This window comes from Schistocerca gregaria, chromosome 2, assembly GCF_023897955.1.
Source record: "Schistocerca gregaria isolate iqSchGreg1 chromosome 2, iqSchGreg1.2, whole genome shotgun sequence".
Lineage (NCBI taxonomy): Eukaryota > Metazoa > Arthropoda > Insecta > Orthoptera > Acrididae > Schistocerca > Schistocerca gregaria.
Window position 1 is genome coordinate 428,556,215 of NC_064921.1, and position 26,667 is coordinate 428,582,881.

General features: G+C 42.7%; 1 protein-coding gene across 1 annotated transcript in view; it reads right to left on the minus strand.

Annotated features, from left to right (window-relative positions):
• Positions 1-2,943: 2,943 nt before the first annotated feature.
• The window catches only part of LOC126324336 (glutamate receptor ionotropic, kainate 2-like), a 219,385-nt gene continuing 195,661 nt past the window's right edge, over positions 2,944-26,667 (minus strand). The window contains exons 15-17 of the mRNA XM_049994950.1: positions 25,138-25,369; positions 17,991-18,259; positions 2,944-3,891 (exon numbers count right to left, since the gene is read on the minus strand). Coding sequence (XP_049850907.1) covers positions 3,763-3,891; positions 17,991-18,259; positions 25,138-25,369 — 630 coding nt within the window. The 3' untranslated portion in view covers positions 2,944-3,762. The remainder of the gene's footprint in view (positions 3,892-17,990; positions 18,260-25,137; positions 25,370-26,667) is intronic.

Below are 26,667 nucleotides of genomic sequence, written 5' to 3' on the forward strand. Positions count from 1 at the left end.
TCTTTGTCCAATTATTTAGTAAATAATTAATGGATATAGTTTCTATTTATGGGAACCATTTTCGGAAAGCGCCTGTGACTGAAACAGGCAGACCCATATGGCTGTTGGACAAGCAACCGTACTGGAGTCCTCCAGGTCCATGTTGACAACATCTGGCTGACAAACAGAGTGTTAAAGAAGTACTCCGTGTTTCGAGAGGTAGTAGTATGAATCAAAACTAGAAAAAACGTCCAGTAATCATGAGCTAAAAATGCATACGTCATTTTCATTACTATGAAAAAAAAGTAATTTCTACTAACACAAAGGACTTATAGAAATTTACCTGTTATTGTCCATTGATACAGGATGTAGTAAAAATCTGTTAGTGTTGTTACTGTAAATCGTACTCTCAATTCTGAGTAAGTGCAGCACATACATTAGTTCTACATTAGTGTTTGGATAAGTCTTTAAAATTCTTTTGCATTTTAGTTTTATCTTTGCGCCTATCAGCGCAATGGAAGCCTATTATTCCACACGGAAAAAGGCAAACATGATTCGACAGTTGTTTCTGTTTTCCGTACGATAAAATGAAATGATCGTGTGGCATTGTTGGCAGGGATGTCCCATCCGGGGACGTTCGGCCGCCGAGTGCAAGTCTTTTTCCAGTCGATGCCACACTGGGCGACTTGGGTGCCGGTGATGAGGATGACATGATGATGAGGACAACATAACACCCAGACCACGAGAGGAGAGAATCTCCAACCCGGCCCGGAATCAAACCCGGGCCCGCTGCATAGGAGGCAAGCACGTTACCAACCAGCTAAGCAGGCGGGCTTTCCGGATAGTAAAAGAATATTACGTCTGCCAATTTCCGTGTGAAGTAACAGACTTCCATTACGCTAATAAGTGCACAGATAAAACCGTAATGTAAAAGCTTTTCACAGATATGTCAAGACACAGAGTGGTTCCATTACAACTAATTTATGAGCTGCACTTAGCCATCAGCGTAAAAGTAACAACACTAACAGATTTTTACTACATGCTGTATCCATGAACAATAAGAGAGAAATTTGTCCTCATTTGTTTACTGCGTTCTGTAGGTCGTTCGCAACAGCAACGAGCTTTGCTATAGAAGAGACATGTTTCGCAGGAGCGGAGATGAACTTCTCATAGCTCTTCGAGTACGCATTTCAGAGTCCATGATTAATGGACGTTTCTTCTTGCTTCGATCGTACAGCCAGTCGTCAAAATACGGAATACTTTTTAACACCATGTTTGCAAGACACTGTACACGAAATTCGCCCGACTGTATTCGCCAAGTAGCCCTGCTTGCGAAGCCAGGAAAAAATAAACTGCTTCCAAAGTCATAACGCTGTTTGCCTTGTTCACTAAGTCAATTTTTTCTGAATATTACGAGTAGCAGCGTTCATTTAGACAAAGCAGCTCCCACAAATCTCTATAACGGGACCATTTCACGCATTAATTAGTTATTTTATGTTCTTCTAACTTGGTGTTTATGAGCGTCAGAATGTTAGCGACAGCGTGAAAAGTAGTCCATCATTCAGACTCCATGTAGCATTATCTATACGTTATTTTGTTTTCCGTAAATATCGAAAAGTCACCTTTTAGAGCTATATTGAGAGCCATTAACTAGGTTACTACAAAAATTCCAATCAAATGTTGCCACAGAAAGGTGTAACATTTGCTTGGCAACAGTTAATATAAATTACAAGGAAAGTGAAAGAAAGTGTCGGACCACATGTGAGACTGAATTCATGACTTCCTCGCAGATAGAACGCAACACGGCGTTCACAACTTAACAAAACCGACAGATATAAAGGTTATTTCAGTAGTACAGTTTGAAGTGTAACAAGATTGTTACTTTGTACAAAATAGGTAAATGATTTAGTGGATAAGGGCGGAAACTGTTGGCAGATGGTGTTGTCTGTAGGATGGTAGGAACGCCAGAAGCCTATAGCGAATGCAAAGCATTTATGATTGATGTAGGGGCTGGTAGTTACCCTTGAACGAAAGTAAATGGAACATGTTGCGCAGGAACAGGCGAATGAATCCAATACTTTACGGTTATACAATTGGTGTCAAATCACTGGAAACAAAAACTACTGTTAAATACCTAGGAGTGACCATCTGGTGTGACCTAAAGTGGAACAATCATATGAAACAAATAGCAGAAGAAGCAGATGACAGAATGAGATACACAGAAAGAGCGTGAGGGAAATGTAAAACATATCAGGTTGGATTAATGGAAGACATAGACAAGACTCAACCAAGAGCGTCGCAGTTTCGTCATGGACTGGTTGCAGGTTCGTGTCACCAAGATAAACGACAAACTCCAATGGCAGATGGTACAAGAGAGGCGTTGTGCGTCACTGAGAGATTATCAACTGAAATTCGGAATTATGTTGTGCAAGCTATCGGTCGTATACTGCTATGTGAAGAGCTTATTTCAATAGTGGTACAAGTCCATTTTTGTTCATTCTGATGCAGAGTCCTAAAGTTAAAAGAGCGCTGAAAAATCTGTAGTTGAGATATCATAAATATTCAAGTAAAGTTAAAAGAGCGCTGAAAAATCTGCAACTGAGATGCCAGAAATATTAAAGTATATATACCGGGTGATCAAAAAGTCAGTATAAATTTGAAAACTTAATAAACCAAGGAGTAATGTAGATAGACAGGTAAAAATTGACACATATGCGTGAAATGACATAGGGTTTCATTAGAACAAAAAAGAAATTCACAGAGTGTCTGACAGATCTCTTGCGCTCGTCGTTTGGTGATGATCGTGTGCTCAGTCGCCACTTTCGTCATGCTTGGCCTCCCAGGTCACCAGACCTCAGTCCGTGCGATTATTGGCTTTGGGGTTACATGCAGTCGCAAGTGTATCGTGATCGACCGACATCTCTAGACATGCTGAAAGACAACATCCGACGCCAGTGCCTCACCATAACTCCGGACATACTTTACAGTGCTGTTCACAACATTATTCGTCGACTACAGCCATTGTTGAGGAATGATGGTGGACATATTGAGCATTTCCTGTAAAGAACATCATCTTTTGCTTTGTCTTACTTTGTTATGCTAATTATTGCTATTCTCATCAGATGAAGCGCCATCTGTCAGAGATTTTTTTAACTTTTGTATTTTTTCGGTTCTAATAAAACCCCACGTCATTCCAAGCATGTTTGTCAGTTTGTACCTCTCTATCTACATTATTCCGTGATGTATTCAGTTTTCAAATTTATATGGACTTTTTGATCACCCAGTACTTGAATATTTCTGGTATCTCAACTGCAGATTTTACAGCGCTCTTTTAACTTTAGGACTCTGTATCTCAGAATGAACAAAAATGGACTTGTACCACTACTAAAATAAGCCCTTCATGTGCTTGATATAACACCCCCGACGACAAATATCTCGAGAAATGACCGCAGTGAAAAAAATCCGAAAAATTAGAGCTAATACGGAGGTTTACCTACAGTCATTCTTCGCATACGCCATCGGCGAATGGAAGAGGGAGGACAACAGCTGATTACACTAGAAGTACGCACCTCCATACACAGTAAGTTGGCTTCCGGGGTATAAATGTGGAGGTAGGTGCGTAAACCAGTAGACTGCAGAAACCTATTATGTGCTTACAGCGAGAGTCGTTTTTATGAAAAGCGCTTCGGATCCAATGCCAGTAGCCACAGACTTGACTGATTGTGAGCACTTGCACTAACACTGCGTTCATCTGGTCGCACACCACCGAGGTAGGCGCGGCGGCTACCCGCACACGTCCGGCGGCTGCGGCCCTTCCGGCTGTGGCAGGTGGCTCTTGCGGACAGGCTTGACGTCGCTGCAGAGGCGAGACACCAGTTTCAGCTCAGACACGAACGCGTCCCAGTGCGAGATCTGAAACATGCGGTCAGTGCGTTTTAGAATAAAAGGCTGTCGCTGACTTGTAGACAATTGGATCTCCTGGTTCGGAGGATTTCGAAGGTCTGCCATCAAAATGGTTTCAGTACCTGGTACGCTCATACCTGGGCATCGTTACGAAGTGAACAACGACTTAAAAAAAAACTGTTGTCCTACCGCTGTTATAGTAGAAGTTGTTAGTTTAGTTGACTTGGTAAAAGATCTGTAAACCTAGAGCAGTGCCCTGAAAACTAGCGTTATACAGGGTGCGTCAAAAATGTATACACAGTTTGAATTATCATAGACAATTTATTTCCCGTTCTACAAGGTTAAATATCTGTGAGAAAGTAATGTTATGTTTCTTCGACAGGTGGCAGCAGTGGCAAGGAAGTAACTGCAACATGGCGGCCGTGCGTTTGAGCTTTGAAGCGCAGAATCAGATAATTAAGTGGTACTGGAAGTTTGAGAATGTAGCTGCAGTTCGAAGACAGTGGAGAAGTGAGTATGGTACAGAACCACCTCCAAGGTTAACAATTACACGTCTACGGGACCAATTCGAAATTCATGGAATAGTGTGTGATGTGCATGAAGGTCGATCAGGGCGATCTCTTACAGCTACAAGTGATGATCCCACAACTGCGGTCTTGGAACTGTTTCACCGTTCGCCTCAAAAATCTTCAAGGCAAGCGGCACGTGAGAGTAATGTAAGTGCTAGTAGTGTACTACGCATCCTGAAGAAAGGCAAGTTTCGTGTGTACATCCCAAGGCTGGTGCAAGAGCTAAGTGACGATGATCCAGATCGAAGGTTAGAATTTTGTGAATGGGTTCAGGAGATGGTGAGACGTGAACCGGGTTTTATGGGTAGCATAATTTGGTCGGATGAAGCCCAATTCAAACTCAATGGTACTGTCAATAGGCACAATTGTGTGTACTGGGCTGAAGATAATCCTCACATTACAGTTGAAAAGGCTGTGAATTTGCCTGGTGTAAATGTGTAGTGTGGTTGGTCTGCAAGGGGACTCATTGGGCCTTTCCTCTTTGAAGGTACTGTTACTGGAGAAACGTACCTAACAATACTTGCTGACTCCATATTCCCTGCCATTCCAGCATTATACGCTAATGATGAGTTTTATTTCCAACAAGATGGCGGCCAGCCACACTATCATATGGACGTACGAGCATACCTGGATCACAATGTGCCAGGCCAGTGGATAGGACGCAGGGGACCAATCGAGTTTCCTGCACGCTCTCCAGACCTCACGCCGCTGGATTTCTCCTTACGGGGCACAGTAAAAGATGAGGTGTACAAATGTAAATCACGTAACCTCGACACACTTTGGAATGAGATTCAGGCGGTGTGCGCAGAAATCTCATTCGACACTTTGGTACGATGTATGGAATCAGTGGTGATTCGCACTCAGAAATGTATTGATGCTGAAGGCCACCAGTTTGAACATTAATCACATTTGGAATGTATATTTATTTTTCCAATTGGACTTTAAGTTTTCCATTTTCAGAAATTTAAGATTGTAGAACGGGAAATAAATTTTCTATGACGCTTCAAAGTGTGTATACATTTTTTTGACGCACCCTGTGTTATGAACCTCTACAAGAGTTAGTCATAACGTTTTAGTTATCACCTCGAAAAAATGAAGCTACGATCACGAAACTTGATGATGGTGTTACCCATTCCACCTTCAAAGCCAAACTTTTTCCGAAAGATAGATGACTTGATGGACACCTTGGTTGTAGAGGTCTGCGTTTTGACTCTTGGGGAAGTGTTACACCTCGGAAACAACCTCGCGTCTTTGGGGAAATGCCTGCCACACAATGGTTTTCAGAGAGAGAAGTATGTGGGAGCCATGTCAGGAGAATGCGGACTGTGAGGCAAAATCTGGTAGCCCGAGGTAGCAGGATATGTGACTTTTACAGCTCTGCATCTGACGTTTATGCTCGCTAGAACTGCTAGGTGAAAGTAGTTCCGCGTAATTCCGGCAGGTGTCAGTACAATCGCTTTTGCCTCGGCTAGCAACTGTACTCGACATCGTCGAACTTCGTTCGAGCACCATATGCTCGAATTGCCTCACCGTCTCCTAGTTACCAGAGCGCCGTTCAGTCGCTCGCTGTAGGATCTTGGCGCTCGAACGTGAGATGAATGAGAGTGTGAAAGCTTGATTCGAAGGAATATGTCCTGAGTAAGAAGTAAGATGGTGGATCGTAACAATGTTTGAGATTTTCCTTAGTAACTGACAAAGATATCAGTGCTGTGGCAAGTGCTCTGCTCTCCCGTCTCGCAGATCCGCCACCACACATATGAAGACACATGTCTGCAGGACACGAGAAAGCTAAGACAATAAAATGCGCTTAGATATGCATGCCAGAGATCTTCGTCAATTACATTAATACTAGGCGTTGGATTTCACGCTTTTTGTCAGGAGCTTGTAGACATCGGTAAAGAATTGCGACATGTAGACGTCTTCAATATTTAGCCTCATCCTACGACACTAGCGCGAAACGCTGAAAGACAAGCCGATCAAATAATGTGTTAGCTACCTGGTACAGTGCAATTTGCTTATAAAGATTAAGCAATGCGAAATGTGGTATTGGTGACAACTCACTTTTGTGACAGGAAAAAACTGGGGAATTTATTAAGAACTACTTGAAGAAAACGTTGTTTAACTTTGTTCCTCATCTATATCAACGGCTTGGGAGACAATCTGAGAAGCCGTCTTAGATTGTTTGCAGATGATGCTGTCATTTACCGTCTTGTAAAGTCATCCGATGATCAAAACGACTTGCAAAATGGTTTAGGTAATATATCTGTATGGTACGATAAGTGGCAATTGACACTGAATAAGAAAAAGTGTGAAGTTATTCACTTGAATACTAAAGAAATCAGCTAAATTTCGATTACGTGATAAGTCACACAAATCTGAAGGCTGTAAATTCAACTAAATACTTATGGATTACAATTACAAATAGCCTAAACTGGATCGAGCACATAAATAATATTGTGGGTAGAGCAAACCAAAGACTGCGATTCATTGGCAGAACACTTGGAAGGTGCAACAGGTCTACTAAAGAGACTGCTTACACAACGCTTGTCCGCCCTATTCTGGAGTATTGCTGTGCGGTGTGGGATCAGCATAAGGTGGGAGATAGTGTCACAGACATGATACGTGAATTGGAGTGGCAATCACTAAAACAAAGGCGTTTTTCGTTGCGACGGGATCTTCTCATGAAATTACAATCACCAGTTTTCTCCTCCGATTGCGACAACATTCTGTTGGCACCCACCTACATAGGGAGAAATGATCATCGCGATAAAACAAGAGAAATCAGGGCTCGCACAGAAAAATTTAAGTGCTCGTTTCTCCCGCGTGCCGTTAGAGAGTGGAACGGTAGAGAGACTGCTTGAAGGTGGTTCATTGAACCCTCTTCCAGGCACTTTATTGTGAATAGCAGAGTAATCATGTAGACGTAGAACTAGACGAAGGAGTAAATCATCACCATTTTAATAATATTTCATTTGTCACTAACCAAGGCGCAAAGATATGCAAGGCATTTCAATCTCTCCAGCATTATGCATACATTACACTAGTTTTGAACACAGTCCTGAAACAGACTTTCGATGGCGATTGTTTGGTAAATGAGGTTCCAGCGGTTTATTCCATGACTTGTGCTACCAAAGATACTGTCCGTTTCATGAAGAAAAATGGTGACATGAATTCAGTACAGACAAGCCTGCAGCCAGAAACAGAGTGTATGTGTGGAACAGGTTGGTCAGAGGGTTGCAGTACTTGACAAATTATTCTTTCTAACTTGGGCCACACTTGTTACTCATGTCCTTCCCAGAGTTACATTTCTCAAGTTCCTCCTTGCGATGTGCCACTTCTGCCAGTTTGCTGAACATATAAATCCTTCTACTAGCTTTACTTGTTCATTGCACTTTGGCGATCCCAAATTTTCCACGTGATAACTGACACCAGTTTCAACGTAGATATATTCAGAGAGGTGAGGTCTGCTACTTTTCATTAGACACAATACATCAGCATCATGAGTGGGCTTTCTAACTGGTTTTACGTATTTAATGTAGATTCGCAGGCTCTCTTTTCATACCCACGACCTACAAAACTGTAATTGACTCAACAAATTGTTTGGTGGTTCAAGTCTCCTCCTCCGATGGCACTTTGGTTGGAGTACATAATTACTAGCGAGCTGAAGTTTTCTGTGGAGCTTTATGTTACACGTGGAAGTTCGTCTAGTTGTCGATAGATATATGCAGTTATAAGTTAATGTCCGCTCTTTACATTGAGTTTTGCCCAAACAGTCTCACATGTAGGTTTAATTTCTAGCTATCTCGGAGTATATGAGTCTCCGGTCTACTCCTCCATTTCCCATTAAGGAGTGATTCAGAAGTTTTAGATCACTGACAGACTACAGAAGTTTTTCATGCATGTAAGACACTACCTCCATCGAAACCAGGAGTTTAAATTGTATGAAACGCTACAAGGACTCTCACAAGGTCGCTATTCCCCAAAAATGTCAACAAAAATTTTGGATGAATACATTCGCTGATCTATCGCAGGTATCTTATCTTTTATAACCACGTGCTTGTTTATAAACCAAAAATTCAGCTACTGGTAGTGTGTAAACAATAATCCAGTTTAATAAATGCAGTTAAGGGAACTGTAGGATGAACTGAGTTTAAAAAAATAAGAGAAAGAAAAAATATCTAGGAAGCTACCTTCAGTTTTGAAACGGTCTTTCTACAGCACTCTCTATCTCTTAGGTAACGATAATGAACATCACACAACATAAATGGAAAGTAACCAGCATTAAAAATTTAATACACAAAGGCATTTGCATTAATTTTAATAACAAGTTGAGGCTTTCTAAAGTTACTTGCAGCTCTCTAATAGTTATAGTAGAAATATGGACTCTATGAGTTGTAGTTGATATATCAGGTAGCACCTGAAGAAGACAGCGAGGCACGCTGTTGAACGACGCGAACATCCGGCTGGATTCCCGAATATCCAAGATTTCATTTTGTTATCACTTATTTAAAAAGACACGTAATTACTTTGTGATTTTATACTGAATTGTAAAATAACAGCTCAACTGAAAAAAATTTCTTATATACTATCTTCCACCAATTGATACACAGGAATACATAGTAATAAAGTACGTAGCAGCCTTTAATTTTCAGTATTTGTCCTCATATCTTGACCTGTACGATGGTTCAACTCACAAATCTAATCACATTTTATCAAACTGATACAAGAATTAGGATACATTCATAATCACTGTTAAGAATTAAACATAGTCGTGGTTGCTATTTCAAATCTGTGCTGCCTGAAAAAGAAGTGAAGCACCCACAAGACATGGTCGGATGACATTGTAACTTCACACCCGTACATTTGTACCACCGGCAGGTATGCAGATGTTTAGGGTTGCAATCCTGTGTGACGGGTAGAATGGGCACCACAGTACATTAGTGTTCTACACCTATGTGACTGTTCTGCAATTCACATTTATGTGCATGGCAGAATTTTCTTCGAACCACATTCAGACTATTTCTGTGCCAATTCACTCTCTAAAAGAGCGATGGAAAAATGAACACTTAAGTCTTTCTGTACGAGCTCTAATTCCTCTTATTTCATTACGTTGAATATTTCTCCCTACATAGGTTGGCGACAGTAAAATATTTTCGCTTTCGAAGGGTGACGTTGGAGATTAAAATTTCGTGTAAAGATCATGCCACAACGAAACACCCCTTTGTCTTAACGACTGCCACCCCAACTCGCTTATTCGTGACACTCTGTCCCCTATTTGGAGATAACAGAAACGGTCTGCCCTTCTTTGGACTTTTTCAATGTGCACTGTCAATTCTATCTGATTCGTATCCCACACCGAATAACCGTGCTCTAGTAGACGACGGAAAAGCGTAGTGTAGGCAGTCTCTTTAGTAGGCCTGTTGCATTTTCTCAGTGTTCTGGCAATAAAACGGTCATTGGTTTGCCTTCCCGACAACATTACCTATGTGATAGTTTCAATTTAAATTGTTTGTAATTGTAATTACTAGACATTTAGTTGAAATGATAGCCTTTAGATTTGTGTGATTTATCGTGCAACAGAAATTTAGCCCATGGCTTTTCGTACTCATGTGAATGATCTCTCATTTTTCCTTATTCAGAGACAACTGTCACTTTTCGCATCGTACAGATATCGTGTCTAAGTCTTTTTTCAATTCGTTTTGATCTTATGTTGACTTTACTAAAAGGTAAATGACAGCATCATCTACAAACAATTTAAGAAGATTAGGAACAGCAGAGGGCGTGTAACGGTTCCTTGGGGAACGCCAGATATCCCTTCTGTTTGGTCGATTATTTACCGTCGATTATGTACTGTGACCTTTCTGGTAGTAAATCACGTATCCAGTCGCACAACTGAAGCAATACGTCATAGCATGCAATCAGATAAGAAGTCTGTTGTAGGGAACGATGTCAAAAGCGTCTGGTAATCGAACTCCCCTGTCGACAGCATTCATTACGTTGTATGACTAAAGAGCCAGTTGTATTTCACAAGAACGACAATTCCTGAATCCCTGTTGACTACGAGCCAATAGACCGTTTTCTTTGAGGCAATTCATAATGTTCGAACACAAATAAGTGTGTGAAATCTTATGGGACTTTACTGCTTACACACGACTTAACCTAAATTATCCTAAGAGCAAACACACACACCCATGCCCGAGGGAGGACTACAACCTCCGCCGGGACCAGCCGCACAGTCCCTGACTGCAGCGCCCTTTGACCGCTCGGCTAAATCCGCGCGGCGTTCGAACTCGGTGATTGTTTCAAAACCCTACTGCAAACCAAGGTCAGGGATATGGGTCGATTATTAGTCGGATTACTCCTATTTCCTTTCTTGAGTATTAATGTGGCCTGCGCAATTTCCCGGTCTCAGGTACGGATCTTTCGTCGAGCGAGTGGTTGTATGTGATTCCTGAGTATGGGGCTCTTGTATCGGCATACAGTATTTTTAATGTCTCTTGCAGCGGTCTCTCCGCGAGATTTCAGAAATTTTATAAATTATATAACTCAGTACATACCTCGAAATATCACTTCTTATCTTACCGATTCTTAAACTTTAATATACGATGATTATCAATGCAAAGTAGTTTCAAGCCCTATTATTCCTTGGAGCGTCCATTTACTCCATGGAATAGCTTCTCTGCTATCTGTTTTCTCTTATGAAAAGAATGAGAGATCTTGCCGATTAGCCGTGAAAGAAGGAGGATGTATATGTATGTATTGTTGAGCTAGCCCCTAAACTAACGTAAGTGTGTTCGCGTATTATTTAACTGATTATTATTGACAGTGTCTGCTTACTACAGTGTGTTGCACGGGATCAGTGGGGAACGTCTGATTTACACTGGACGAATCTGCCGTTTTGTATGCTCAAGGTATCCAGTTACTTCAAATAAATAGGCTAACACGGTTTCACCAGCAGATCTCCGGTCTTCCCCATGTGATCACCGAAAGTTAATAATTATTACAAATGTTTTCAGGAGATCGACTGACAATTTTCGTCGCACCGAGACTTCGAAATTGATTCACTGCCTTATGGAATTTAAGTTAAGCTCTATTTAATCAGGATAGAACAGTATTGAACTGTGTGAATATGATAAGCCTGCTTTGTGAATGAAAATTACCTTAACATACGCATGTTGTTACTATCCTGATCAGTGAAGCTAAATCAGGCCGGTGTAAGAAAGGTTTTAAATTTTTTGAATACCACAAAAAAATTAAATATCGATATACCATTTGAAACCAAAGACTTGCCTTTGTTAAGATACTTAGCTGCACCGAGGGTATCTACTTCTAAGCTATTCATGTTGGCAGTTCTTCTTGATTCGAGTTCTGGAATATTTACTTTGTCTTTTTTGGTGAAGGAATTTCGGAAAACTGTGTGTAATAACACCGCTTTAATGACGATGTCATCGGTAATATTACTTCTGGTGAAAGTATTGATTGTGTCTTGCCTTGTGAGGCTACAACGCAGTCCTTGCTATGAATTTTTTTCGCTTACTTAACACATGAAACTGTTTGTAAACGATGTATTGTCTAGTGTAAATATGTATTGTAAATACTATATTTAAATTATGTGATATTTAACACTGGCAAGTCAGGGAATATTTAGTTAACGTTGAAGTCAGATAGACTGGGCGCGGGAGCGTGCCAGCGGGCCGTAGTAGCAGTGACGCTGTGCTCTGAGTAAGACGTACAGTCGAGTGCTGCTACACTTAGCTGTGTTACATAGAACGGCTAGTGTGCGGATCTACGTACGACGGGAAAGTAATGGTCGGCATGTCTAGAAGCATGGCCGGGCAAGTTATTATGGATTAATGGGCATAGTGCTGAAGAAACGAGGACTTAAATGTGAAGCGCACTGTGGGCCCAAGTCGCAAAAGTAAAAGCCCGCTGAGACATTGTGTCACTGCCGTGGACTTCCATCGATCCACCGACAACGAGGGAAGTAAGATCTACGAATTTTAGTACGATAAAATTGTAGAAATCTTGCCAGTGACTGTTCTTTTCTCTGAAGTCTAACAATTAATAACAAACACTTTATAATCGAAGTGTTGCAGTTACATTCCACCCGGCAATAACACTAAGTAGGTTCCTTCCGATCCTTACCTTATTGAACCGAGTGTGTCGCGCCATTATCAAGAGAAAATATGTTAATTATCAAATTATTTGCATAGACGGTGAAGAGTAAATTTCAGACTGGTTATCGTTGTTACTTGTTGCACTTAATAAGCTTACGCCAACCGTAGTGACTTAATAATAGACTGAAGTAATAAATTTGATTATTAAGATTTATTTCAATGCATATTCAGCTGAATTTCAAGGATATTTCATGAAACTATAAAGCTTATTCCACCTGACAATCCCCCAATTTATGAATTATTGTCATTCAAAACATAGTTAATCAATTATTGGCAATATATTTCATTATCAGTAGATTAAACTGTACAAAGTACCTAATTTTAAAGACAGAATGACAGTCCATTATTCAAAATCTCTATAGATAATTATCTGCGTTGCCAGCATGCACTTAGCTGACAAATTATGAACAAAATAATTATCAAGATACTTATTAAAAGTGAACCATTAATATTTAAGTGTAGTTAAGTTGTTATGACATTGTTTTATGTCACTACTGAGCCGCACATAGCACTTACGTAAAAGTTCCCGTTCCACCTGCTGCGCTACAAACAGGTAAACTTTATTTTTGACGCAATTATTCACGTACTTAACAGTACTGTCGCTCATCAGTTGAGCTGGCGACCGATATTTTTAATTGCTTTTGCAACTTAATCATTTCTTTCGGCAAAATTTTCACTGGCAAAATTTATTTCCAAATTATTTCCATTATTTCATTTACCGATCGTTACTGAATGAAATTACTCATTCAGTAACAATCAAGCTATAACGTTCCCTGTTTCCTCCCGGAATAATCATTATTTACTTCGGAATCGGATGCTTTATCCCGACGCGGGTCAAAATTCATAATTCACGATCATTGTCAACTAGTAATTTCGCAAATCGCGGGAAGCAGGGGGGTGTTATAGCTTCTGGTGCACTTAACATACGACGAGAAGCTCTTTGGATTTTCCGGCAGATTTCAAGACGGAGTTTCGTTGCGAAAACTATCACATGTGTCTCGCATTGAATTCCGCTCTAAGTTTCGAGCTTCAGTAAAATGTCCCCAATCTTGGAGATTTTCAGTTGTGTTTCTCGTTTTTAGTATTGTTACCAGGCCTGGTAGAGTATATAATGGGCTTGCATAGCGTCAGATGTTGAGTAATCACTGTGAAGGACACGGAGATGTCGCGTGCCTGCAACTGACAGACTTTGTAAGTGGCCTCATTGTGGACCTCGATTTGGCTGGTTGGTGGAATCATGTAATATCCAGACTCGTGGGTCATTCGGATGTGACAGTGGAACTACATGGGAACTTGACGAGAGGCATACTCCTCGTCAAGTTTCCGGTTGACCATGTCTGACCACGACAAGGGAGGATCACGATATTGTGAAACTGCTGATGAGTGGTGTGGCATTGCGTTTAGCGATCAATCTCTGTTCTGCACTAACGTGGTTGACTACTGTTGGTGAGTATGGTGGCGCCCTGTGGAGGTGTCCCACTCTTCCTATGTTTTGGAGAGGCACAGCGGTGTTACTCCTGGCATCATGGTGTATGAAGCAGTTGGGCATGACTTCGGGTCACGGCTAATAGTGACAGAGAGAAGTCTGACAGCACAACGATATGTCTGCGTTACCATGTGTTATCTCTCGTGTGACAGTGTTGTGGTGCCATTTTCAAACAGGATACTGCTCATACATACGTGATACGTATCTCAATGAGCTGTCTGCACGATGAAGAAGTGCTCCTGCAGTCAGCAAGATTCCCGATCTATCCCTAATGAAACAAATATGGGAACCAGCTCGGACGTCACATCCGTCCTATTACCAGTATCCAGGATATCAAGGACAAGTTACAGCAGTTGTGGCCCAGCTTGCCCCATCTGACGATACGACGACTTGTTGGCACCCTTGCCAACCGAATCAGTGTATGCAACCAGGCCTGAGAAGACGCAACGTCATACTGATGAGTGGGCTGATACTGCCAAGTTCTTAGCAGATTTGACTCGTTTTCGTAATCACAGAAATAAATCACATGCCCTTTCAACCCATCGAGTTTCATTTTTTTTCTTACTCCTGTCCTGAGTGCTTCACTTTTACTGCCAGACAGTGTATACGGATTTATAGTAATGCAAAACACAAGAAACGACTCTAAAGAAGAAAAGGCAATTAATGAATCAGTGCAGTATTAAAGGCACCTAATTCCACGTTAATTTCAAGAATATAACCATTCAACAAAATGAACAGTTAACTGTAGAGAAGAGCATTGGAGTCTCTGTAGATCGCATGCATTAATTATAGGCATTTTTTCAGTTGATTCTACCCATTAAATGAAACAAGTCTGACTACTGCAGTACATTCAGAGACTCCAGTATCATATTATGAAGCATGAAATTTACTGGTTGGCTGTAAGTGGAGAGTATCGCAGCCAAGAATCGAGGGTCTACATTTGTCGAGCCGAAGGTTGCTGAAAATCTTTTAGGGTAAAATTTTGGAGTATGATTTAGCAATTCATATTCACATTTACCTTCGCGCCGTAGCATGTTCTGTCTCACACGTTCACGTCGGCCGTTCTTCATCCAAACAGTGTCAAAGGCAGCAGGAATTCTCTGCTACAGTGTCTTCACATCTGGAATGGGCTCTACATACATTATACTTTTGAGATGGCACCCTAACCAGAAATTGTACGGATTGAGGTCCGGTGAACGAGCAGGCCATGCAACTGGACCCCCTCGTCCGATCCATCCACCACAGAAGACACGATTCTGATGCATCCGGACGTTAACGGCGAAGTGGTCTGGAGCACCACCATATAGCTGCAACATAACCCTCCGAATCATCAATGGAACTTCTTCCAGCTGTGGAGGAAAAGCCACCGTAAGAAACGCTGATAGTTTCAGCCTGTTAGGCAACGTGGAACGAAGACTGGCCCCAAAATACGGTCGCCAATAATCCCGCCAACATATTCCGGTTGCACCGATGCTGATGATTCGCTATCATGGGGGTTCTGCACACTGTCCCACAGATGACCGTTATGAAAGTTGAAGATACCACTCCGCGTAAAGGTGGCCTATTCTGTGAATAGAAAGGATGACACAAATCCCAGAATCATGGTTGCCTTGTGAAGAAACCCAAGACAAAACTGCATCCGATGTGGAAAGTCTGTCGTTAGTAAGCCCTGCACACGCTGTAAGTGGTAAGGGTAGTAACAGTTGTCATGGAGAATGTTCCACACGGTCGTCTGGCTTATTCTGTACTGCAGAGTCAACTGCCCGGTACTGACACAGCGGTCGCCTTCCACAGTGTTCATCACATTTTCCTCTAAGTCTGGTGTCTGAACATTTCGGGTACGTCCTTCACGATTTCCTGCATCCTGAAACGACCCTATCTCAGACAAACGGCGAAACACTGTTGCAAACATTGAATGCTGTGGGTTTTGTCGGAGGAGATAGGTCTCCTGCTATTACATTGCTGCCTGCCGCCCGTTGCCATTTGCCTTTCCGTAAGTTAACACCACGTCGGCAAGCTCTCGATTCATATACGGAACCATTGCGTACAACGGTGCATCACATCCACTACAAGGTGAGTCAGCAAGAGAAATGAATCGGACACAACATTACCAATTACTAAGGTAGGAGAGGGCGCTGCAGCATGACGTATGAGGAACAGTATGATCCTCTTGGAGGAAATGCATACTGTAACTGTGGCTGCATGGTAGTGCAAGTATAAGACCCAGACTCTGTAACAAAGTATGATTGAATAAATGGTCTCTAGCATGGAAACCATGCATTTCCGTACGTAAGTTCATTACATCTTTTTTGTTCCGTATCCTCTCATCTGTCAGAGTTTGAATTCGGTGGAAAAAGTCACCCTGTATAAACCAACCCCACCTGTTCAAACACGAAGGCATAGACGCAGTTCTGATCAGCGTGTTCATATCATTCATAAGAGACAACATGCTCTGTTTGTCTGTCCTATTTGACGTTTTTATTGCACTTATTTGTTCTGAGGCCGATGCACAAGTCGTCGCGAACATTGCAGTTGTATCAAACTATCTGTGCCCAATGTAATGAAGAACTCAACACCATGCAACGTCTTGTAGACAGTTCGTTGGAAAGAGAGCAACGATTTTCACTGCAGTGATTACTTCAGGGCCTCTTAAAATTGAAAGTATTATGTCCAAATAATCTTTAAAAGTGAAAGTACCTAAGCAAAATTGTTTCCTTTTTAATTAATGGAAGTATCAAAGATAAAATTATTCCAAAATAATTATTCAACAAACCTGCATCTGACTGCGTCTGCGAACTTGTTTCGTGCACTCCTCCATTTTCCCAGCAAGGAAACATGTATTTGACTCAGCAATCAAGTTTAAGAGAATAATGCCGTTTGTGCAGTGGCATTAAGATGGTACTGAAAAATTAACTTTTGGCTCTGATGTTTACTTAATGAAATTATATCTTAACTTGAATAATGCCAGTTGTCCAATGGCATAAAAGTAGTTATTTGAAATAGCTTAGCTCACATAACTTAAGTTATACCAAAATCTATTTCGAACCATGAACTGCACATATATATTTGATAGAGGCCTCATTTTCTTTACGTTGTTTCATTTGGTGGGTAACTTTACTTTACTACTCATTTTCATACCCCGTACAAGCAAAGGATGTGGATTATGATTCAGGCTGTTAGATTTAAACACAATATTGATAAAAATTTAAGTCATATACAAAAACTACCATTTCCAACATTTTTGCGGCACGAATCACTCTTACAAAAAATTTTATAAAATACCTACCGCGTCAAAACTTGGACATACAAATCCATGCTCTGAACAGTATCTAACAAAAACCATTTTTGAAATAGTTTTATAGCTTCTCCCATAAACGTGGTAAAGTTTGCTCAGTGTACAACCTGAAAAATACGTAGCGCGAATCCTACCTTAAAGCTGTCACCAGACGTCTGCTTCCTCCGAGCACTTAGCTGAGACTACTCAGTTTTTTACTGTGCACGCCCGGCTCTCTTAACCATCAAAGATCCTCCTACGCAAAGATATTATACTCATTCCACCTTGAAGTTGGCAACAATCGACTTTATTTTCTGGGTCTACCCTGATCAGACCTTAGCACAAACCTTTCAATATCTCACTGACGAATAACGGCTACGGAGGCACAGTGTACACTCATGTGAAATAATTATACATATATATTTTTTAAATTCATCTGTTGTGTTTACTTTCACACATTTGATGCACGTGAGTGGTGATTGTATTGCAGCCCACCTCCAGAATAAAAGAAAATGTTATTGGTGTAGCAGCACATGTAACATGTGTCAGGCCTTTAGCAATGAGCTGCCTAGTTACACAAATATGGTTGTAGCTCCACGCACCTGTTCCTCAACGGCGATAGTCCGGCAATTCCAGAGGAACTCCAGGACGTTGATGATGATGGCGAGGATCATGCCGCAGCCCAGCACAAGGAAGACGCCCCCCACGTCGAGGATGCCCAGCTCGGCATTGCTGCTGGAAGGCCCCTCCTCCTCAGCGGGACACTCTTTGCCCTCGGGCGCCTTCCACCAGAGCTCCTTGAGGGCGGTCAGGTTGCCTCGCTCCTGCAGCGTCAGCACTGCCCCGCTGATGGCTGTCCGGTAGGGTGAGTCTGTACCAACATAAGATGAGCCTCCCTGGAGAAATATCCGTTAAGATTGCTCCGTATCTATATCTGCAACTACACTCTGCAAGCCACCTTGATATCGCTGTTATTCCCTCCCTTCTGTGATCCATTCGGACATGAGAACGACTGAGGAGAAACCTCTGTGTTTGCTCTAATTTCACTCGTTTTCTCGTCTGTTTACGAGACATATGTAGATGCCTGAGTCTTCTTGAAGTACTCTCTCTCTACACTTCAACAGCAGAGCTCTCCGTTACGCAGAACGCTTCAGTTGTAGCGTCTACTATTGGAGTTTGGTAACTATTGCCACAAGGCGTTTGAGTCGAGTAAGCAATCCCGTAACAAAACGAGTCACTCTTTGTTGGGTCCACTTCATTTTTTCTATTAATCCAAACTTGTAAGGCTCCCAGACTGATGACCAATATTTAAGAATCGGTCCAGCAAGTCTCTTTGAATCCACTTCTTTCGTGGATGGATTGATTTCCTTACTTTCGAGTAACTCTCAGCCCCACACCTACTTTTCATATACCAGCTGGGTGTTTTAATTAAAGCGGAGCTATCACAGAGGTCCAGTGTGGGTTGTAATTAACGTATGGCAGCGAAAATTAGTAGATATTCTAATGTGTTAATGTGGAGCCGATTTACGCTGGAAAAAATTAAGTCCAATTTTGGCCACCATCTGGTATTGTGAATGTGAGAAAGACGTATAGAAATGTCTCCATATGTAATTGATGGGGAATGGGGCGTGGGCAGAAAAGGTCAAACAAATGAGAAATGCAGAATGTTGATTTTGTGTTACCCGTTGCATACATAATTTATTCAATATGAGCAATGGAGAATCGAGGGGACGCTATACAGAAAGGACATCATGTTTACCAGTGACTGTAAAATTTTTATTTCCACTGATGCAATTTCGGCCTTAGGCCATTATCAAGAGCAGATGTTCTGGCTTTAATCCATGTCAACTTTATAGACGCCGACACATTTATAAGTCGTTGTCATTTGCTGTTAGATACATTCGTAACGCTGCTAAGTAGTGCGAGCACACATGTCCATGCATCGTAAAACAGCACAGTCTTTACATACACATGTTTGTTCCACGAGCACTAGTAACTTTTGCACTAAAACACAGCAGAGAACGACTGTTTACAGGCTACTGCTGCATTTTTTTTTCAGGAGATAATTGAAAGTATTGCTAACCCTCTTATACTACCATTAACACGGCACAGTCTTCCATTGAGTGCAAAGAGTTTCTAAGACTCGCTTACACTGATCAGCAACATTATGACCACCTAACTACTATCGATATAAACCAGTCCAGACGATAGAAGCGTCACCTGACGAGGAATGGCTGTTAGTCAGACAAACTCACACTGCTTGTAGTATCAGTGAGCGTGCTGTCTGTGTTTAGCATGGGAAAGACTCACGATCTATCTGATTTTGACTGAGGGCAGTTTGTCGTGGCTTGGAGATTCGGCACGAGCGTTTCGGAAATTTCACGACTTGTCGGGTGTTCGAGGAGCACTGTGGTGAGTGTCTTCAACAAGTGTTGAAACCAAGTGGACGTCCAGACGTCATGGGGTTGGGCGGCCACTCCTCTTTACAAATGTCTAACGTCGTAGGATGTTGATCGTCGTAGGCTGGAAAGACTGGTAAAACAGAACAGGAGGCACACTGTGACATTAAACTCTAATGATGGGCAGAGTACAAGTGTGTCTGAACACACTGTCCACCGAACACTCCTAACGATGGATCTCCGCAGCCAATGATCCATACACGTGCCAAGTTAACACCACGACATCGACAACAACGATTGAAATGGGCACATGAACATCGCCACTGGACGTTGGTGCAGTGGCAGAGCGTTGTGTGGTCTGATGAATCACGTTATCTTCTTCGTCAATCCGATGAGAGGGCAAGAACCGCCATGTTCCTGTGAACAGCTCATTGACACCTGTACTGCGGGACGGAGACAAGCTGGAAGCTGCTTCGTTATGCTCTGGGGAACATTCATGTGCGCATCAGCTGTCCCATTGGGGCTCGTGCAAGGCACCATGATGGCCAAGGAGTACCGTACACTGCCGGCCGAAGTGGCCGAACGGTTCTAGGCACTACATCCCTCAAGGGTGTGTGTGTGTGATGTTCTTAGGTTAGTTAGGTTTAAGTAGTTCCTAGTTCTAGGGGACTGATGACCTCAGAAGTTAAGTCCCATTGTGCTCAGAGCCATCTGAACCATTTAGTGCCGCACACTGATTGCAGGCCATGTACACCCCTTCACGATGATCGTGTTTACCGACGGCAGTGGCGCTTTTCAACAAGTTAGTGCGCCTTGTCACAAGATCAGGAATGTGATCGCCAGATCTGAACCCTATCGATCACATCTGGGATATGACTCAACGTAGCGTCGGAGCTCACCGCCCCTCCCCTCCAAGAAATTTGCAATAATGAGGTGACTTGTGTGTGCAGATGTGGTGCCAACTCCCTCCAGCGATCTACCTCATTGTTTCCATGCGACGCAGCGTCGCCACTGTTATCCGTGCCGAAGGTGGACATACCGACTGTTAGGTAACTGGTCATGAGAGGGGCAAGGGGATGTGGAAGAGACTATCGTCTTTTACAGATCTTTCATCTCTCTTCTGGGTGAATAATTGTGAAACTGAACCTTATTAAGAGCTTAACATTTTGATACATAATGAAGGATGTAGCAAGTTACGTGGAGAGAATGGAAAAAGAGCACAAGATTATCGATCGTCAGATGAAGCAAGATATTAAGCGTTTACTGCCTGACGGTACTAAAAAGTCCTATCCACTTCCTACAGTCATGAAACAGTACGTAATAGAATTCAAATACTGGCGTCATGTCGGGACGTCTGTGTGCCGCTGCTGTAGAGCAGGACACTCTTTAGCTATAATACTTTAATATCTCTGCCCACAGAGATAATAACCAGCTGACTGTCGTACCTTTGTGTTGTTCATTTCGTCAAGTGATTTAACGGGTCTGCTGACTCGAAGAACATTATTGTGAGTGTTTTGATTTTTATAACCTGGTTTAGTATCGTTTTAGTTAATGTTAATTGATATTACTAATGCAATAAATAAATAACTCGACCAGATACGATAATCATAGTACACTCTTTTTAGTTACTTCGGTAATATTCTCCTCAAATACTAAATCCTTTGTTACAGTTTTCATAGTTTGTGCACAGAAAGGTAAGGAAGAACTAATCTGCTCCACCTGCCCCAAGCGTGACGAAGAAATAAATTTTCAATGTGCGGAATTTGAATCGTATGCAGTGCTCATTCACTTCACCGCATTAAGACGGCCGCAGACGGGAACTACAGCACTGATTGGCGTTCGAATTTATTGAGATTACAAAGAAAGCTTTTGGAGTTCACAAAACAGCTATCTATCATTTTACCATGGAAAGAGATAGATTCCGAATGTATCCTCGTATATAAAACGGCTCTTTAGGAGTGATTAAAAGAAATTGTGGGATTCAGAGTAGGAAGGAAACGACATTATTTATTGAAAATTATGGATGTATGTGCCTTTTGAATAACTAAAATGACATAGTGCTGACTTTGTCTTGTTTATCTAACTTATCAAGTAGGTTTAGAGTCTTCATGGCCTGATCATATGCATTAGTTACAGTTACTACAATTAACGAGCTGATTTGTACAGCCTTTGCTGATCGTATGTATTCCTGGATACGCCGACCACGATATTGCCCGTTCTTACCGTGTGGGGTAAAACGACCCGAAAGTAAGATCAGAGCAGGGTAAGGCATGTCGAATCGTGTAAAATTTCCTAGATAACCACAGGAAGAAAAGCTACCGTTGAGGAGCTACAGCCAGAAAATGTCACCCAAATACTTCCTCTCTCATACACTCGTCACCGATTGGCAGCCGTTTTATGACATTGGTCCTCAATGGCGCAAGCTTAGATACAAAATTTAGCTCGATTCAATGTCCCCCACCCCTCTCTGATTAATTATTAGGATGTCTTTTTCCACCCTGTTGAGCCTTCTTCCATACTGAACTGTACGTTGTCACAGACGACGCCTGCCACGCAGACTACACTCAAGACACCTCTGTGTACCATATAACATACACAAGCACTTGCAGGCGCAATCAAGAGGATAACAATTCTTCGAAACAAACAGAACTTACTAGAGACTCATGCGAACCTTTTTCTGCAGAGGTCGCCTCACAGACGCAGGGAAAGTTGGAGTACTCCGCCGGCTTTATAAGGGCAGCGCAGCAGCAGTACAGCCAGTTGCTCGCCGAGCTAGGACCAGCTCCGACGGACCTCACCAACGCTCTTGATGAATGGTCGTCTACTAGTTATTAGCTTTTTTTGTGAGTGTATATTGTGATTGTTCAAGATGTGTAGTTCAGTTTCAATAAACGACATTATACTGAGTGTTCTACAATACTGAGTATTCTTCATGCACCATCCACGGGTAACTTTTAATAAATCGTTTTTGCGCTGGTGTTGTTGCGTCTTCTATTGTTTTGGGTGGTTCGATTGTTCTCTCGAAACTTCCCGTCAGAGGGTTTCCTGTGCAGAGAAGGGCAGGCTATTTGGGCGCGTGCGCGTTCCCGTTTGAGAGACTTGGATTCCAGCGCTGGGGCTGTGTGGTGGCTCCCCACGTGGTGCTGCGAGTAGCGCGGAGTGTGGTGACAGGGGCCGGAGCAGTGGGCTGTGGAGTGTTCGACGTCGCTGTCACTTGACTAATGGCATGGGCCGCTTTGCGACTGCTAGAGGCACGTGCGTCTGTAAGAGCTCTTTCAGCATCCTAAAGTATTAATCAAGGTGCTGATGTTCTAGAATCGCGGGCAGCGTAGTCTTGTGCAGGCCGAAATGAGTTGATGACATTGTGGGAGTTTTGTCTTCTCTTCTTCACCCTGGTAGCCTGTACCCCGAAGTTGCTCCTAGTTGGTCTTGAGAACTAAGCAATGATGCGATAGTCCGCCCGGCTAGCCGATCGGACTGACGCGCTGCTTCCCGAGCGGGAAGGCGTTCCCGTGGCCGGCACGAATCCGTCCGGCGGATTAGTGTCAACGTCCGGTGTGCTCTCCAGTCTGTGGATGGTTTTTAAGGCGCTTTTCCATATGCCTCGGTGAAAGGGCGCTGATTCCCCTTATTCCGCCTCAGTTACACAATGTCGGCGATTGCTGCGCAAACACTGTCTCCACGTAGGCGTACACCACAATTGCTCTATCACGCAAACTTTGAGGGTACACTCGTCTGGTATGGAGACGTTCTCGGGGTCCACTGGGGCCGAACTGTACAATAGCCTTGGGTTCGGTCTGGGGCGACGGTAGGGTGAGTGGCCTGCTGTAGCCTGTAGTAGGGTTGTGTACTATCGAGGGCTACGGTGAGGACGAAGCCTCTCCGTCGTTTCTAGGTCCCCAGTTCAATACACAACACATAATATGAGGCAGTGGCTCTCTTCTTCCGGGTTCTCCAGAAGCCGGAGAGTATTATTGCGCTTATTATACTGTTCCCGAACCCTAGTTACACCTAAAAACCGAGTAATGTTTCTCCTATCACGTTTGTAACAGTATCGTGACCTCAAGTTGGTCCCGCTTTGTTAAGTTTTAAATCAGTAGCGATTGTGTGCAACAGACAACAATAATTCAGTCCCTGTTTAGTGTATAAGTGCCTTCTATTAGGATTTACATATGTGGGTTACTCGTGGCAGCAAATTTAGATGTTTCTATCCAAATGTTTTGCTCTGTTTAATGTACTGTAAAGGCCACATTGGTGACTGACGTTTTAGAAAAACGCATGGAACAGCCATTTCACAGTGGGGCTTTACCTGTGTGTTATTATTTGTAGCTAGATTTTTAAATCCGAGCGGTCGTAGACACTTCAGTCCGGAACCGCGTGACTGCTGCTGTCGCAGGTTCGAATCCTGCCTCGGGCATGGATGTGTACGATGTCCTTAGGTTCGTTAGGTTTAGGTAGTTCTAAGTAATAGGGGACTGATGACTGTAGATGTTAAGTCCCATTGTGCTCGGAGCATTTGAACCATTTTTTAAAATCCTATTGTAAGTCAGTCTGTTGTAGTTATTACTTTGCTTTTCAAGTTCTGTGTACTGTGGGGACTGTAAGTTTTGGAAATTTTCTATTTGGTTCCAAGCTGTCATTACTGTCTAACTGTCTGGTTGAACCGAGTGCCTTGTAAAGGAGTAAATGGGCTCCTATAGATAGGTACCAGTTTGGAAAGACTGTGTGCCTGTGATAAATGTTATTTCGTATTTGTGTACACTGGCTTTAAATTTCAAAAGTTGTTCACTAACTGAAGTTACGTAATTACTGTTTCCTTTAAAGCTGTTCACTGAATTTAACTCTGGCGTAGCCCCATTTACAAGGTTTAATAATTTACATTATAGCTGAAAGGTCATATTAGTTTGACCAGGTGGAAATGTTGTAACTGGGTTAAGTCAAAATTTAGTAATCACAATGACGTTGCTCAGCTCAAGGTTTAACTTTTATATCAAGTGAATGCGTCATTTTATAGTTGTTATCTGAAGCCTTTGATAGTCATTTGAGTTTTGACACCTCTTTTCCAGAGATATAGTCAGTGCGTAAAATTTGTGGTTGCTGTTTGGTTTAATGGGGATCGCCATCAGGCTGTTAAACTGTAATTTCTTGAAGCATGATGTTATTAGAAATTGTAATACGAAGTACAGAGCGTATGTTATTCATTCTGTGAAAGGGAAAACAAAGTTTTTGGGTTTTGATATTGAAGTCTGAATTTTTGTGTAATAGAGTACTTTAAGCAAAATGCTCCTCCCACTTCGCATACTATGACAGATCGCTAGCAGCAGCCGTGGAGTCCAGGGCGCCGTCTCACCTCTGGGCAGCGCGATGCCGTAGCCTTTGGAGTCGAGCAGCCCGCCGACTTTGCGCAGGTTGCAGTCGAGCGCCGTCTGGTACTCGATGCTGGTGGACTCCATGAAGAAGGCGTACTTGCCCTTCTCCTTCCTGACGCGCTCCACGCCCTCGGCGTTGCCCTTGGTGAACACGTTCGGCCGCGCTTGCTTCATGATGGTCCACATCCGCTGGTACAGGCTGTCGTTCGAGTTCTGTTGGCACGTTCACCATACGTCAAAATCTAAGACATCTGCTACTTCCTGCAAACTTGAGTCATTCGGGAATAAATGAGAACAGCAAACGAACGTGTGTCATATAATATCGTGGGTCCTCCACAAAAAATTCAAATGGCTCTGAGCACTATGGGACATAACAGATGAGGTCATCAGTTCCCTAGAACTTAGAACTACTTAAACCTAACTAACCTAAGGACATCACACACATCCATGCCCGAGGCAGCATTCGTACCCTCCACAATAGCTGGGGTTTCTTTTCAGGCTCAAAATTTTTCCTGTTGACACAAAAACCTGCATAATCTGTATCCTTTTTCAGAATTACTTTAGGACTGACACTTTGGCAACAGCACGTAGAATTCGGAGCAGAGTTGCCACATCCCGCATGGAAACCATGTATAATCTTGCGTTTCAATCAGTCAGAGCAAATTATTCAATTACAAAGATGGGTGGAACTGCCACAAATCTGGTCTGGAAGAGCTGTTGTTCTGTACCAGGCTTAAGGGTACACAACGAATACTTTGAGATGCCGCCACTAGCCGCCTAACGCCTAGCAGTTCGGCGTGCCACCCCCCACATGGCGCTCACACACACGGACCACTTTCTGCTTCCTCGCTACGTCCATCGGCGCATCGTACTCATCCGCTGATAATGTTGCCAGCCGCCAAAGGAAGCGTTGTCAACCTCGTACTACATTGCTTCCACCTTTTACTGCTAGAGATAGAAATCCTCCGGTTGATAGACTCAAAATACGACGCGCCATAGACAAAAAGATGGTTCAAACGGCTCTGAGCACTAAGAGACTTACCTTCTGAGGTCATCAGGCCGCTAGAACTTACGGTCGCAGGTTGTAATCCTGCCTCGGGCATGGATGTGTGTGACGTCCTTAGTTTGATTACGTTTAAGTAGTTCTAAGTTCTAGGGGACTGATGACCTTAGATGTTAAGTCCCATAGTGCTCAGTGCCATTTGACCCACTTTTTTTCTCGTATAATTCTTGGCTACATACTGCAGGGCCAATGAAGACGCTCTTGCAGTGTTTTCGACGGGAAGTGTTTGACCATGTGCTCAATCAAATTTTCAACTCAGCTCACATTAAATGCTGGCTACGAAGACAGCTTTTCGGCACAGACAACGAACTGCAGACTGGCGTGGGTAATTGGCGGAATGCACAGTTGGCTGTCTTCTATGACGAAGGTATTTGAAAGCTGGCAGAAGACTACGACTCATGCTTAAGTCTGAGCGGCACCTAGGTGGGAAAGCAAATGGAAGCTGCAG